The 17353-nt window shown below is 34.4% G+C and overlaps 1 protein-coding gene across 1 annotated transcript in view; it reads left to right on the forward strand.

Moving 5' to 3' along the window:
* The window catches only part of LOC132934514 (AF4/FMR2 family member lilli-like), a 38160-nt gene that overhangs the window by 8169 nt on the left and 12638 nt on the right, over positions 1-17353 (forward strand). Inside the window, exons 2-3 of the mRNA XM_061000828.1 lie at positions 11989-12814; positions 16005-17193. Coding sequence (XP_060856811.1) covers positions 12041-12814; positions 16005-17193 — 1963 coding nt within the window. The 5' untranslated portion in view covers positions 11989-12040. The remainder of the gene's footprint in view (positions 1-11988; positions 12815-16004; positions 17194-17353) is intronic.

Here is a 17353-nt window from a genome sequence, read left to right on the forward strand (position 1 = left end):
AGCTATAGATATATAGATGTATATAATATCTATTGCTATAATATACAATACAAGCGCGTAAGTACGTAACGTCAAAATGGCCGCGACTACCGATGGCGGATCGCCTGCAAGCGACGCTATATATAAATACGATATATTATATATATTAATATAAATTGCGTCGGCTTAATATATATATTATATAACATCGTCATCGTTTAATCACTTAAAAGTATTAAATACAATAATTATTCGTAGGTTTAGGTATACTGCGGCTACTTAAGAGAGGATTACCTGCAGGTATTCATATCTTTTTCTCACAACACGCCAGTGGGAAATGGGGGGGGGGGGGATCTTATTGCTAACACTTTAACTCCTGGTGCCGTTTATTAAATAAATAATTACACAATAAGCGTCGAAGGGCAGTGAGTGGACAATGCCCTAGCTTTTAACACTCTCTTACATAACACTAGATTTTAATTGACAAATAGCTTTAGCCATACAATACCTTTGCCTGTGGATGGCGCACACTGTACTTAATCTAATATTACTCCGGGTTCCTCTCGCCTATAGCTGTTCAAGTTTTCAACTTGTTCTACCTCTTACTTTTGTCCTATCACCAGTCTTAAAAATGTGCTGCTACAGACTCCCGTATTCTTCAGTTCTCAACTATTTTTCCCACTATGGTCGTCGTCTGTCGGGTCATGTGATCCGATCACGCTTTCCTGCAGGTCCTGCCGTTCTTTCCTTTCCGCAATGCATACTGAAAGCGCATGAAAAGTATTATCCCGGGCCTTGGTACAGTCCTTGCATGCCGGTATTACCTTCTTGCCGATGCTCTAGGACCTAGGCCTTCATAATGTATATAACTTTAATATTAGAGCGTATTGATCTATTATCAAACTTATATTATATAGTAGTGTACCCATAAGAATATTATCTGTGTTCTCTCCTTGGCTTTTTAAGATTTTAAAATTTTAAACAAGTATTTTTAAATTTTAATATTTTACACTACCTATATAGGTACTATAATAACTCGGTAAAAATGTAAACATCAAATAACGCCAACAAGAAAACATAGATATAATGTTTTTACCTTTGAGTTTGATAATATATAGGTCAATATAAATTTAATAATATTAAAGCACACAACACGAGCGTGGCGTCCTCTTAAAGCGCAACTTTGTAAAGTTACATAATTAATAATAATAATAATGTATAGCGAATGTATATGCTCGATACAAATAAATTTGTCGTGTGTTTTAACCTATTGATCGATGACGGCGTGGCCGCAGTGGCGTAGGCGTGTAGAGGCCACCACCTCGTCTCCCACCATAACAGTTGTCACTTGTCCCCCCCCCTCAATTGGTAGGTTTTAGGGAACGCGCGTCGACAAGATGAGCTTATGACGGGACGGTAGTATATTATAGCTATATAAAATATATGATATATGAAGTATGAACCCATTATAGTATAATATACTATAATTTCTAAAGCTATTTTGAATTATAGCTTTATAATGAAATGGCATACATTATAATATCCTTTTGGGAAATTTCCTATAACCATACCAGTACCTAACCATATTATAATATTATGCAGCACCCCAGCTCCAATCTTTTTTTTTTTTAATGCTCTGTGGCTTTATTATTTAAACGACCCAGAGATCTTTATAAATATATGTTTAACAATTATATTTATTTTACATACTAGATATAAATTATATATACTTTATATGTTGATGGAGTCACTTCCAATGAAGTGGCTCCTGTCTTAATCTAAGATCTTAAAGTACATAAAGTTACATAAAGTAGACGTTTGCAGTTTTTGATGGTTAACTCGGAGCTAGTGGGGTCCGATTAACCAATAAAGTTTTCACATTTTTTCTATATTTTTGAGCTGAATTATTACAATTTATACGCATTACATCTATACAAAACAACAATAATTATAAATTATTATCATCATAAAAAATGTAAGTACCTATGACATACTCCGAATGGTTGTTTTTAGTTTATTATTATAATATAGTATATACACTACTATATCATATTTTGATTATAATACCTACTTAAAGAATGATTTATTTACACTTTATCCTAAGATTTCAATTAAAAATATAAAGCAACTACTTCAACAAATTATTATATTTTTTATTGAACGCGGCTTATCTATGAATTTTGGTAGTCCGTGAAAGTTCGTGTTGAATGATGGTGTACACGCAACCTGCAACTGCTCGAAATATTTCAACACCCTGAAATATTTATAACAAATAATAAATATTATTATACTTACATATTTATACTATGAGACAATTAGGTATATACTATTGTATACAAAGAACATAATAATATTAATATAGGTTTTAGCCTTGGATGATAATATTATTGACTCATAGATCGATGATGATATATTAAAATATTTTCTCGTTACAATATTTTCTAGTAACTGTTGAAAATATGACTGGAGATAACAAATTAATTGAGTATAGCTTCATTTGTATAATATGTTGCTGTATCTGTCATCTGTATCGATTAGAGTATGTGCTCGCCTATATTATAATAATATGATAAAAGAATAATAATGTATAGTAATATAGCAATATATAGTCATACTCTTTACATCAGCGTAATATAATTATGTATGTGTTGGTGCATCGTAACAACTGTACAGTTTATTGGTATACCAGCTATACCGAATAACGGCTATATAATGGTCATAGCTGACGCACGATAATCAGTTTTAATAAGTATTAATGTATTATATTGTGTTATATGTTGAAACCGAGCTATTGTGGTTCCGCGCGATCATGTACAATATACTTATACCAAAATACCGGTTAATAGTTAGAATCACCGTCGGTTATTATTTACTGGTCCCTTCTGAATGTCACTATACTAAAGGGACTACAGTCGGTCGTTTTTCAAGGAGGAAACTATATAGGGACATTTATGTGACGGTATTTTTATGAATTGTGAGTGTGGGACAAGTACCTGACAAGTACAATATGGTATATTATAATGTATGCTAGTCTAATCTAGAAATACCAGGCGTATCAACGATAATATCATGGTAATTATTTTCAAGTCACTCAAAACGATGTATAAAATACGATATAATATAGCCTGATAAGATTGTAGGACATTACTACCTAGGTTTGACAGATTTTAATTTCCAAAACGTCTTTTGATTTATAATCTTTCTAAATTTCAATCGATGAGTTTATCATAATCCATATACTGCTTATGTTAATCAACTTATAATTAAAATATAAAATTCCGTTTTTCATTCACGGATATTTCAGTTATTGAAAAAAACGAATGGGTGCGTGGCCAACTGGCAACCCTTTGCATCGTTGTACCCCCTTTTTTTATGGTAATTACAGAAAGGTTCTGCAAAGGCCACCGTAACTTAGTATTACTGCAGGTCATTTGTGATTTTTTAGTCTTTTGAAAACGTTGCTTCACTTCAGGTCACATGCGCAATGATATATACATTATATTATACAATATACATATTATTTATATACCTATATAATATATTATGTTTGTATTTCCACGTGAATACGAGATCCCTTGTATATTATATACTATATATAAGAGAAAACGGTAAAGGAAGGGACGGCAGATGGATGGATAACAAACACCTGTAATCATAATGGGCCGTAGTTTTATTATTTATTTTATACTAATTTTAGTGCCCAACGCGGCAATTTATATGCTTAACGTTATAGCACTGTGTGATGATATTATTATTAATGATAATGGTCGTTATTCCTAATAGAGACACAAAAACGATGTATTGCTAAATTAATATGTCTATAGTATAGTAAATATGTACGTTGTACAATATGTACATTAACATTATTGAAATAATAAATAAAAAATAATATACACGACGGAGTCGTCGAACGACAAACCGGGCGTGGCACTTTATAGTTTATGTGATTATAATGACCGGTCGTGCCGCGATATCGTAATGCCACCGGTAATCGCGGGGAAACGAGGCGGTAATTAAAATAAAATCGTCTTAAGCCGGGTTCACACTATACGTACACCGTGTCGTGTCGTCGTGTTCCGTACCTATATATATATATATAGGTATCCAAATATTGGTAACACTTGTTAGCTACAAATTCAGATACAAAACGGGTGTAGTGTAAATCCGGCTTTTGACGTTGCCGTTATAGGTAATAATATTATCTTTTAGACGGTCGTCACGACGTATTGATTTTTTTTTTTTCATTTGTTTCGTACCGAACTGCAGCTATACACGGGATTATAATCACGTGGCAGGATTTGATCGTTTTAATATACCTTTTTTTCCGGTTCGCCTATATGCTTTTGTCACGTACGTATAATATTATGCGCGGTGTCGCGATCAGCTGCAGCGTAGGGGAAAGGAGGAAAAAAATAACAAAACGAATACCGAAAAACAAATGACGACGACAGAAATCATATAATTAAAAATAATAATAATAATGTAAAACCATACGGTTCGACGTGTGTTTATATGATTTTTGTCCTCGGCACTGGGGAAGACTTAACCTACACACCGCGGCCTCCGACCCGTTGTCTACCGTATGACGACATGCCGCGCGCTCAGTGTTGGGGAGTAAGTTAGAAGTTAGTACTTCCAACTGTAACGAACTAATGAAATACATTTTTCGTAATAAAATTACTAAATGTCTGGTTACTTTATTTTTTTAAATTAATCTTGTGAATCAATTGATCGTATATTATGTTTAAATATAATATATCATATAAATATGATTTTCTGACAATAAAGTTTTTGTAATAAGTACCTAGCTATCTTTTTGACAAAAAAGTTATATTCTTAATAAGTTTTAATTTTAAGTAAAATACGTAATTTTAGAAAATGCTTTGAATTATATTTTAAAATACATTTGAGTATAAAGAATACAATATTATGTGTTAAGTGGACGCTACCCATATTATTTGTTGTCTCTGTCTTACACACGCACGACATAGCAAATTGTCGTTCACTAGTGTCAATGGCGTGTGCTGTTCTTTTGATACTAATGTGAATTGACCTATTATAAAACTTTTAGGTAAGAACATTATCTATTTTTCAAAATATTCATTTTTAAGCAAAATATGGGGTATGTGAAATATCAAAAAATAAAAATGATCATACCTCGTTTGAAAATTAATATATCGAATAAAAGCCAACGCTTAAGCACAGATAATATTATCATCTCAAAAATTGATAATAGGTCAAATCACTCTAATATCAAGACTAATAGCACACTATTGAAACTAGTGAACGAAAATTTGTTATGTCGTGTACGTGTGTAAAACGGAGACCACAAATGCATGGGTAGCATCCTCTTAAACCATTATTGGGGGACGGAGTGGCCGACCCGAGTTCGATCCCTCGGCCATGGGTGGCAATTTTCTTCGGACAAGTCACGGATACCTACTTGTGCTCACTTGAAAAGAAATCTGCCAAAAACTACACACACGTGTTTACCAACCAACAGTATCCTCCCCTACAAATAAACAAACAAACAGCTAATGGCCATAGTTGCCGGGCTTAATGATAAAAAAAAAAACCATTATTATTGTCTTCTTTGGTTCTTAAATAAATATTCAATATTGTGAAGATATACTGTATATTGACTGTATATTTAACTTGATAAAGTGATGTAAATTGACTAAATACAAAAAAAAAACTTAAGAATAATTTTGTAAGGTACCTAATATTCGTGATAAAATTTAATTTCCCAAAATATGTAACTTCCCTAACCTAACCGCAGGACGGTGCGGTAGAGGCGGCATAGAATAAAAATACAAAAAACAAGCACACACACACACACGCACACACACACACACACACACACACACACGAAATACGCACCGACCGGGCCGTCGAACGTCAGGAATTTATTATTATTATTATTACTATCATCGTTATTATTATTATTATTATTTTTACGCGCGTTTAATGCGTAAAAGACAAAACGAAAAAATTAAATTAAAATAAAAAAAATACGACCGAATGCGACGACCACGAAAAACCCGGTTCGACGACGCGTGTCACCTACCCGCCCCGCCGCGGACCCGCTCGGTGATGTATGCGCGCCGATAACATCATCATCGTTGTCGCGGCGGCGTGTGTGGGCCCCGTCGCCCGTCTCGGCGGCGGCGGCGGCGGCGTTGGCCGTGTCACACTTTTTTTCCGTATTTTTTTTTATTATTTTCCCATTCGTCCGTATTTTTTCTGTACAGTATATTATTATTATTATTCGTATTCGTATTATCATTATTCCTTCGTTTCACACGAGTCTCGTGTCGTCGTTTCCGAAAACCGGCGCTGGCTGCGACGACGAAATTTCACATTTATAATAATATACCTACCTTGTGCATTAGGTATAGGTACTATACATATTTTAATAGGTACGTTATAGTATTATATTATTATTCCACGCGTAAATCAAATTGATACGTCATACATACGAATATAATATTATTATTATGAGATACATGCTATATATTTTATTTACTAATACATAGGTAGGTATATTATTTGTGTCATCAGTTCTCTTGTTCGAGTTAATAATGACAAATATTAACACAAGTAAGTTTAGTTAAGTCGACGCTGAATAAGAACGTCGCAAAGTTCTAAGTTGATGGTTAACAAACAATAGTATACTATTTACCTGTCAATACGGTAAGAAATATTTATTTATTTAACTTTAAAAAAAGTTAATCGATTCTTTTTAACCATTTCCTGGGCTATACATTGTTATTAGGTACTGTATTAGTTATAGTGATCTCGCAACTCTTAACAAAATGCATCCTATATAATATATAGGTATACTATATGACCACATAATCCTATTCTTATTTATTGGCTATTGCAAAATCTAGCTGTAGTGTTTTAAGCAATTATACTGTGTCAACTAAATTATTGAATCAAGAAATATTTATTTATTTATGATATATAATTGAATGCCTATGCAGTTTCTTGAAGCAAAAAAAAAAACGAATTATTTATTAATTTTAACCGCATAGTTAAACATTAAACATTAACATAATCATTTTAACTGTGTGAATTATATTTCTAGAAAAAAACTAAATTATTACAATGGATACTTTAATTACCTAGTGAATGCCCAAGTATTAAGTATAGTTAGGTTATAATCGGGATCAGACCTAAGGAAAATTCCAAATATTCAATAGGAGCGCATGGTCAGTTAGAATAAAAATATAATCATGTCCGTCTATGTTATCTAAAATATTCTTTTCGTTATTGTCGTAATGATATCCTATTAAAAATTAAAATATATTAATATCATCAAGTATAAAAAAAAATATTGCTACTACCTCGAGCATCTGCAGAAAACCAAACCCAACATATAGTTTACTTTAGACTTTCTAAAAATCACGAGAACCCGATAGGTCCTTTCTGATTAATATAATAATATAATACAAAATATAATATTGTCTAATATACCGGCTATACCTTCGTTCCATACCTATACTATACCCTATACGATATAAAGGTATATGGGTATAGTATGGACCACCGCTTTAATTGGACTAACCTATATTTTAATATTTCAATTCGGAGAGGCTGAAAATCGCGTACTATTTAACTAAACGTCGATATACTATTATTATAGTTTTTATATTTTGATTACCAGCATTAGCCGAGGCGCATACATGGGTGGGTATACACTATACATGTGATATTATTATAGCTACCCGATGAGTGAGTGGTACACGGGCTTTATATATTTAATATTATAATATAGATTCCTGAAATTTTTTTTAAATCCCTTATAATAGAACATCTATAGAGCATTGCAAGAGGAACCACTATTAAAAATCTATAGTTCATGCGTTATGTTGTTTATGAGAAGTAGCCATGAGTGTTTGAATTTTGTATAATATTATACACCAAACTATCAGGATCTAAAATTTTACGCGTATAAAATATTAAATAGTTGCATGCAGGGTTTTAGATTTCAGGATATATGAATTCCATAAAACGAAGAACACAAATAATTATACTGTATTAAAAACTTATAGTAACATTTTTAAATAGTTATCACAAATAATATCCGTAACCATAACTTTCTCACGAGTCACGGTTGTTGATGAATTACAATAATAATAATACTGTTATGCAATAATAAATATTCATAATAATTATATTGACATAATAAATTATCATATTACTATGCTAAATCGTGTGATTGTTGTATTGTCAAAAAACGTTTAATAAACACCGCCAACAATTTAATAATAAAAAATCAGATTATATTACGCCTATGCAGTTTTTTTTTATATTCACAATGTATGACTTAAGAACACTGCAGTTTGTGCATTTTTGAAGAATAACTTATAATAATATTTCACATTGTCAATTTTAATTATGTGGTAAAAAAATAAGTTTGTTAGTCATGTATGCCACATTAAATTAATACATTGATACGAGTTTTAAAATATTATATTATGGACAATTTTCGTGGCCTAAATTACGCTATGACATGTATGATATATCACATATTGAATTATTTTTTTTTGTAAAGATATGATAATAATAAACTATTAGGTAAGTTTATTAGGGAACTCTTGTACCTAATCTATTATAGGTACGATTTTATATTTTTTGTTAAATTATTAATTGTAGGCATGCCATTTTCTATGTACAAAAATATTTTAATTCCAAACCATCAATGCTTTACCGAAGACGTTTGATTGAAGTAGGGATATATTGATATATTATGGTTGTAAATTTTTTTTAACACTAATTAGGTAATTGGCTATTAAATTTTTTAAATGTTTTTATATAATGCCTTTTTTGTCTCTTTTTACTTTTTGCGTGATTGCATATCAATAAATCGGATAAATATTTGTTATAATTTACAAACTAACCTTCGTGTGGCTACACCAAATTTTGATAAGACATCAAAGTAAGATTTTTGAAGTATATAGTACCACGATATCATGCATACTACAAAATAAAATATGCTTGATGGTAAATTGGTAGGTAACTGTTAAGAAATATTGATAACATTTGATAGATCACGACCATACACCATACACTTATACGGTTAAAATATGGTAGTAAATCACCTGCTACACGAATGCCTCAAAATCAGATGCTAAAAGTTTAATTTTCTCGAATTACACATACGATTAAAAGGTATAGTAGATCAACTACTACACAAATGCCTGGAAATCAGCTGATTATATATAGCTAAAAGTTCAATTTTTCTGAAAGTGCTATAATATTATCTCAACCCGTTACAAAGGGCTGGTATTATACACAAATATTATATTATATTATTTAAAGTGAACGTTGTCGCGCGTATTCACAGTGATCTCCGAATCGAAGTGTCTTTCGAAGCATTAGGTACAATAATATAATCTCGCAAACAATAAACGACCTCTTACGAGTACACCGTTAAATAATAGTAAGTTATAAGAGTTATAACACTTATAAAGTTGTAATACTGCGATGTACCTACCTATATATAATTTATAACGCCTGTTGTATATAATCTTTCGTTTCCTGCGCGTACCGTCGTGTAATCCGCTTATGTACATTTTTGATGCGGTTATCGTCGACTTCCGGCACCACCGCCTATAAGGCGATTTACGCACGACATCGAAGTGCAATTTTTCATCTCCGTTTCCTGCGAGTGGCCGCCGTGCTGACGCTCGCAAATTTTTATACCACTACGATAAATAGTAGGCAATTAACGCACGGGGTATAATAATATCACGTCATACGATTACAGTATTTATATTTATGGCGGACGTTGCAACTGCAGTAAACAAATAAAAAATATATTGTGCATACCTATATAGTTTAGACGTACGTGAAGTGAGGTCCCAGGACTCTATGCAAAATTGTTCAAACTTATTGCAAACAATATTGTAAATTCGCAGGGATGGAATGTAAATATTCCATCCCTGTGAATTTGGAAATGCCCGCCCCTTAGCCATTAAGTCAAAAATACATTTTGAGGGTATATTTCATGTAACCCCACACCTCCTCCCACGCATACTAATGTCCGGTCGCGCTTCTGGACAAATTGTACACAAATGGTTGACTTAACAGTCGATGGGACGAATTTGGGGATTGAATTTACAATATGACCTATTAACAATTTATTTATACAATATTGTTTGCATCAAGTCGAGGGGTCAATTTCGTGACATATTAGTACGGTTTAATGTAGTAGTAAAATCACGGGCATAATAAAGCCTATTGTGACTTTTCGCTGGCTGCAGTCATAACGTTTTATCCTATATATTTATACTTGATTTTGATGCGCCGAATTTGAATGTGAAATCGGTTTATAAAACTATATTACAATACACCTAGAAGGTTAGGTTTTTCGTCACTTAAGTATTATTACCTATACAGTCATATATTACAGTCAGTAATTAATGTATAAAACCATAAAAACAAACATTTCAAAAACATTTTTAACTTGATGGATTATTTTAAAATCAACTGAAATAGCTAACTTACCAATATCAACAGAGAATTGAAGTAGTTAACTTAAAAAGTTTAAAATATTAACATTTTAATTTGTTAATGCGCCAGACCCCATACCTTAGCTTACAGAAATAGACAATAGCATAGGTGAACATTTGGAGGAAAGCTTACCTACTTAACTCACAAAAAAAAACCCATTGCTTCAAAAAAGTTATACATTTTTTTGGTTGACAAGTATTGTTACTGTGTAGAATGTAATATTGATAAACGTTCAATGATGTGCTATATTAAAACAATTTATAAGCTGGATTAATCTTGGGTTTAATTTTTGAAATCAGTTATCTTCATTTTCTTTAATAAAATTATCCTTTTATTCTTGGTCGACATTCTTTGTCACCTTATCCTGAAAAAAAAAATATTGTATATTTTATTATTAATTATTACATAATATAATACTATGCATGTGTAAGTTGGAAGGTTACTCACCAATATTTTAAGTAAAAAATAGAGAAAAAAGAATGTTACGATTGATTATTATTAATAATCAATTTAAATATTTTGTCCTTTATGAATCATAATATTGTTGATTGCAAAACTAGTAATATTTCTGATATACAAAAGGGAACGAAAATATTTTTAACTTATAATGGATATTAGAGGGATGGGTTAGTTAAAAAATAGTTCACACCACCCTAAAATTAGAATTCCTCCTATTAGCATCATTCAGTATAATTTATAAGCATATTAAACATTATGTATTTATGTCTAATGTTATTATTATAGTTAGTATTAGTTTGAATGTTTTAGCTCTATAAAACCTTAAAAAATACTTAAAATAAAGAAATAAGTACTAATAATTATTTTAAGAAACTCGTTTGAAATACTTTTTATTCGTTTTAATTTTTTTAGTCTATAGCATACGCCATAAAGTGTGTAACAAAAATAACCAAAAGAACTAAAGAACTAAATAAACGTTAATTTTTTCTAAATATATACGTAATATTAATAATTATTATAATAAAATCATAATCGATATTTAAAAAAATAATCGACAATATTAAAATATAATATTTTATTAGGCTGTTAGAGATGATAACATTTGTCAGTTCTTTATATATTATCCATAAACTACCTACTATATATCTATTAATTGGTTAAGAGTGTGTTTTACCCGCGTATAATATACATTATACATAATATATTATGTGGGTTGTCTCTGTATTACTATTGCATATAACATGGACATTTTTATGTTAAGATGCATCCTTTTACCGTGTTACTTCTAATATTAGAATTAATTAAACTATTACCATACTAAAAGGTAATATACTATTATCTAGGGTATCTAGATAGGTCAAAGTAATTTCGTATATTTTTATTTTGATGTTATAGTTATGATAATTTAAAATTTTTAAATGAATGAATCATTAAGCACACACCATCGCAACGCATCTGAACACGTTAAAATATGACACGTTACCGTGGTTCGACAAAAGACGTTGTACTCATTTTTTGGTTTTTTTGCAGATTTTGACACACAAAAATTAGCGTACGAGAAGTGGCATCGGGGTTCGGTCGGATGCGCGACGATTTTGATCTTCAGCTGGTGCGGCAGCAGCAGCAGCAACAGCACCAACAGTTGCAACAGGAAGACGTGGTCGTCGCTGACGACGACGATCAGCGGCGGAGGAGCAGACGGCGGATGCACCAACACCAGCAACACCACCATCAAAACCACGACGACGACGACGACGACGGTGACGACGACGACGACGACGACGACGAAGACGAAGACGACGAAGACGACGGAGAAGACGCTACTGACGACGGTGAAGGCGGCGGCGGCGGCAGCAGCGGTGTCGGTGTCGGCGGTGACGATCGCGACGGTAACCGCGGTCAAGGGCGGCGTGGCCGTGGTCAGCGGAACACCGACGACAGTGGACCGGACGCTAATCGGCTGTTGAACGATACGGACGAGACGGACGACGAAGCCGACGTGGTCGGCGGTGGCGTTGGTGCGAGTACGAGCGGCGACGCGACTGCCAACGTGACGGCCGACAGCACCGGCGACGGTGGCGTCGGCGGGGACGTGGACGTGAACGACGACGACGACGAGGACATGATGATGATGATAGATTCGAGTAGACAGCCGGTGGCCATTGGTGGCGGTGAGTCTTCTTCGCCTCCGCCACCAACGTCGGCCACGCTTGGGTCTACCAAAGTCGACCCGGCCACGACATCCTCCTCATCATCTTCGACGCCTCCGCTGCCACCTGCGCCGACGACCACTTCGACGGTGCCGATGCCGTCCATCACCACCAGCACCACGAGTACCACCGCCGAGGGCCAACAGGTATAAACTACGAGTGAAAATAATATTATTTTAACTTGGACTGCGCGTTTATAGCATATCAAATATTATGTGTTTCTAATACAAGGTGAACCTAAAAGAAAGACCAGACAAATGAAAAAAACTTTTGTTCTAATCAATATTTTTAGATTTTTTTTAATACTAAAAATTAGAAAATTTAAATCGATATAAATTTTTATTGAAAAGTTCAAAATGCCTAGCTAATTTGTAAATCTAGTTTTTAGAAAAATGTTGATTGTAAGACATTTAATTAAAGTTAATCCAGCTGTAAAACAACTTTTTAAATTCAAAAAGTATAAACTTTTTAAAAACATTTCATGAGAATTTTTAAATTGATAATTGTTAAAACTTAAAAATTGTTTAAAATGTTACTACTTTTAAACCAATGAAATTAAACCACTTGACTTTTATAAGTGTTTTTTAAATCAAAAGTTTTCTAAAAACCATATTAATAAATTGGCTTTTTTGAATTTTTCAAAAAACATTTAAATCAGATTTTATATGTTAAGTACGTGTAACGCAAGAGTCAATAAATTATATACATAAAAAAAAAATTAAAAAAATTGACTAGAACAAATGTTATTTAATTTGTCAGGTTTTTCTATTGCACTCTGATACTGTATAAATGTATAATATATTAATATGCCATACTCACATAGTTAAAAGTTGTTTTTTTTTGCGAAAAACAACACATTTTAAGATTCCTATTATTGGCATTCCCTTATCAATTGAAATATGCAATATATTAAATCTGTTTGCTTATCCAAAAATGGTATGTTGGCAACTTGAATATTTAAGAGAACTTTCGTCAGGAAGTTCCATGACGATGGAAGTGGTATTTTATCGTACTTATTAATTTAACCGATACGTTGAAACAAAAGTATTAAAATTATCAAACTAGAAATAGTAATGATATTGACTTCAACAATTTATTAAATCCAACATATTATGACATCACACGACAAAGTTAGGTTGCATTTCGTAATTGTAAGAGGTTCAAATTAAAGAGATTCACTGAATAATTGTCACCACGCTTAATTGTCTTGAATTAAAAATAAATATTGTTCTACGAAAAAATCAGTATTTCTTTTTCTACATCCTATCGTTATAATTTTCATGTGGATCAGCAGGAAAATGTATTTATATTACTCTTATATTCATGTAAAAAAAAAGTATCTGTCATAAATATGTTTCCCTTACAGCTAACAGTTTGAATCCATTACCCCTGGACACTAAGGAAAATACAAACCAACTTTGAATCCACGAAAAGGACGCAAATACACATATATGTGATAATACCTAATGAAAATTAAAAACTAAATTACTAATAATAATTATAAATTATAATCCTTAAAATAAAAATTAAATTAAATATCAGTTTTAAAATTGTAGGCATATTTTATACATGGGTAATTTATAATAATAATAATAAAAAATAATCTTTTCTGGTTTTAATTTTAGTAGTATCAAATGATATCATTTTGGTTGTGATATTTCCACCGCTAACAATTAACAATTATTTGCTCATCCAATAAACTAATATATACCGATTCGACATTTTTCGTATTACAATCGATACTTCGCCAATTCATTTTTTTTTAAATCTGTATAATATATATGTATTATTATTATTTTTTTTTTATTGAACTTAAGCCCGGCGACTATGGCCATTAGCTGTTGTAGGGGTTATGAACTGTGGTAGGGGTAAGGTTGGTAAGGTAGGTTGATTTTTTTACGATTGTTTTAACGGTTGTTACAGTAGGTAGCAAACACGTGTATGTGTGGCAAGGTTTTTAACTACTATGAACCCGGGTGGTCACCCATCCGGGAGCTAGTAGCTGTGGCCGTTACTTACTCCCAGTCGCATTCCACGACTGGTAGCAGCCAACGCGCCACGCCAAGCCACTATATATATATTATATTATATAATATCCGTTTTAAGTAGAGATGTTCCGGGAAAATTTTTTATTAACTAACCGGGTAGCGAGTATTGGCTGAGTAATAATGTCTGTTTAAACCGAGTCTAGGGTACTGGTCCAGTAATAATTTACATAAATTAACAACATTCTTATTTATTATCGGTGTGGTGGTAACTGTGGTAACTCTATTTTTAAATTGTTATCGGTAAACGTAACGTATGATTATCATTTATACCCATAACAATAATTAATAAATCTTGGAAATATTCTATTTCTATTTTCTACTACATCGCGATAATGCAATGTAGGTACTATTATTATAAATGTATAAAATATTTTCGTACGTATTATTATTGCAGGCAAAAATTTTTTTATTGTTAAATTAATCAGTAAGCCGGGTACCGGGTATATTCCAGGGAAAAAATGTAGGTTTACACCGGGTACCGGGTACCAGTGGCGGCGCGAAATTGTGGAGACTTTGAAGCATATTGTATATTTTAAATATTTTTAACACCACACCATTTATTGAACCAAAATTAGCAGCAGGGGTCATTAATAATTATTAATTATAATATTTACCATGATATTTGTGTTGAGGTCTTACGATTATATATATATATATATGTATACACCCACCCACCCATTTCAGACATGAAGCAATTTGCTTCAAATAATCCTATATCCCGCCGCCACTGCCGGGTACTGTCCAAGTGAACTTTTAATAACACGCCGGGTGACGAGTATCGGTGGGGTACTGAATATGATATCGGGTACCCGGTTTGGACTCGTTGTTCGGGTACTCGGAACACCTCAAGTTTTAAATACAAAAATCACTAACCTTTTTCACTTTTAAATTTTAATAAAATATTTCGTACGTAATACATTGCATACCTACCTATACCCAGAAGCGAGAAGTAAAAACTTAAATAAGATATCATTTACTTACACCGTATTCGTATAAATGATACGTAAAATTTGGTGTGATTCATCTATCGTTTGTTAAAATAATTAGAAATTCAAAATAAAATGCCTATTTTATTTTTGTCTGATAGTCGCCTCTTTCAATTTTTTCGGCAGCCCAATAAAATTGTCGTGCACTCAATATACTGCAGCGCTCAATATTTGTCGGGACACCGATTATTTGTGCTATAGCAACTACACATAATATTGATATTAAAATCGTAGTAAATAAACACGGCATGATTATTATTGACTGTATTTAAATTATTAATTTCTGTATGTGTTTGTAACAGGACGATTACGATATGACGACAACGGTTTCCGGTGTCGGCTACAGTGGCATTGGCGACGGTTATCCCTCTTCCGTGACGTCAGTGGGTCTCACCGACATGATAGGCGGCGTCGGCAATCACCTCCATCCACACCACCATCACCACTTGCTCCTTTTACATCACCAGCAGCAGCAACAGCAACAGCAACAGCAGCAGCAACAACAACAGCAACAGCAGCAACACCACCAGCACTCGCACCCGTCGCAGCACCAGACCGGTGGAACATCGGCCACCGGTTATTACGGCGCTGACGCGGTAGGCAGTCAACATCACCATCCGTCAGTGGCGGCGGCGGCGCTGTCACTACCACCACCACCGCTACTGCTTCACGAACAACAGCAGCAGCAAATCGGTGGAGACTTGCAGTTGCAACTCCAGCTGCATCACCAGCACCAGCACCAACAGCAACAGCACCAGCACCAGCAGCACCCACAACTGATGCAGCAGCACCAACATCAGCAGCACCAGCAGCAACAGCAGCAGCACGAAGACTTATCCCGACATCACCACCACCACCATCATCCGCTGCAGCTGCAGCAACAGCATCTCGTCGATCACCAGCACCACCATCACGAACTCACCAGCGCCACGGCACACCACCATCTGCAGCAGCAACAGCACCAGCAGCAGCACCAGCAGTTCACGGCCACGCACCCACACCACCCGCAGTACCTACAGCAGCAACAACAGCGACAACAGTTCTCGCCGGCCACGGCTGCCGCCACCGCAGCTGCCGCCCTCGCTCATCCGCACTATCACCCGCAGCAACACCACCACCTGCAACACCAGCAACATGGCGTCAGTGACGGTGCTGGTGCTGGTGACGACGATGACGACGATGTAGTAACCACAGCTGCAGCCGATAACGGTGGATATCCGTCGTCGTCGTCGTCCAGGGATGCTGCGGCCACGGCTGCCGCTTACGCTGCGGCGGCGGCGCTGTACGGTGCTGGAGCCAGTGGCCAGGGACACCACGGCGTCCACCACCACGGTGGCCATCACCAGCAGCCACAACAGCAGCACATGTTACTGCCACCGGTCGTGCCGACCGCGTCTCACCAGCAACACGGTTTACAGCAACAGCACCACCATCAGATGATGGTGATCGGCGGCGGCGGCGTTCCTTCGTTAACAGCTCCACCGGCGTCCGGTTAGTATAATTCATATTGTTCGTCCTCAGTCGCTAGTATGTATACAACAGTGACACATTTGGGGGGGGGAGTCCTTATTTTTCCGCGTTTTATTGGCCTGCCACACGCAACTTACAAAGGTCCACTGTATGCGTTAAAAAGTTCAAAGTTCAAGTATAT

The sequence above is a fragment of the Metopolophium dirhodum genome, chromosome 1 (genome assembly GCF_019925205.1).
Source record: "Metopolophium dirhodum isolate CAU chromosome 1, ASM1992520v1, whole genome shotgun sequence".
Lineage (NCBI taxonomy): Eukaryota > Metazoa > Arthropoda > Insecta > Hemiptera > Aphididae > Metopolophium > Metopolophium dirhodum.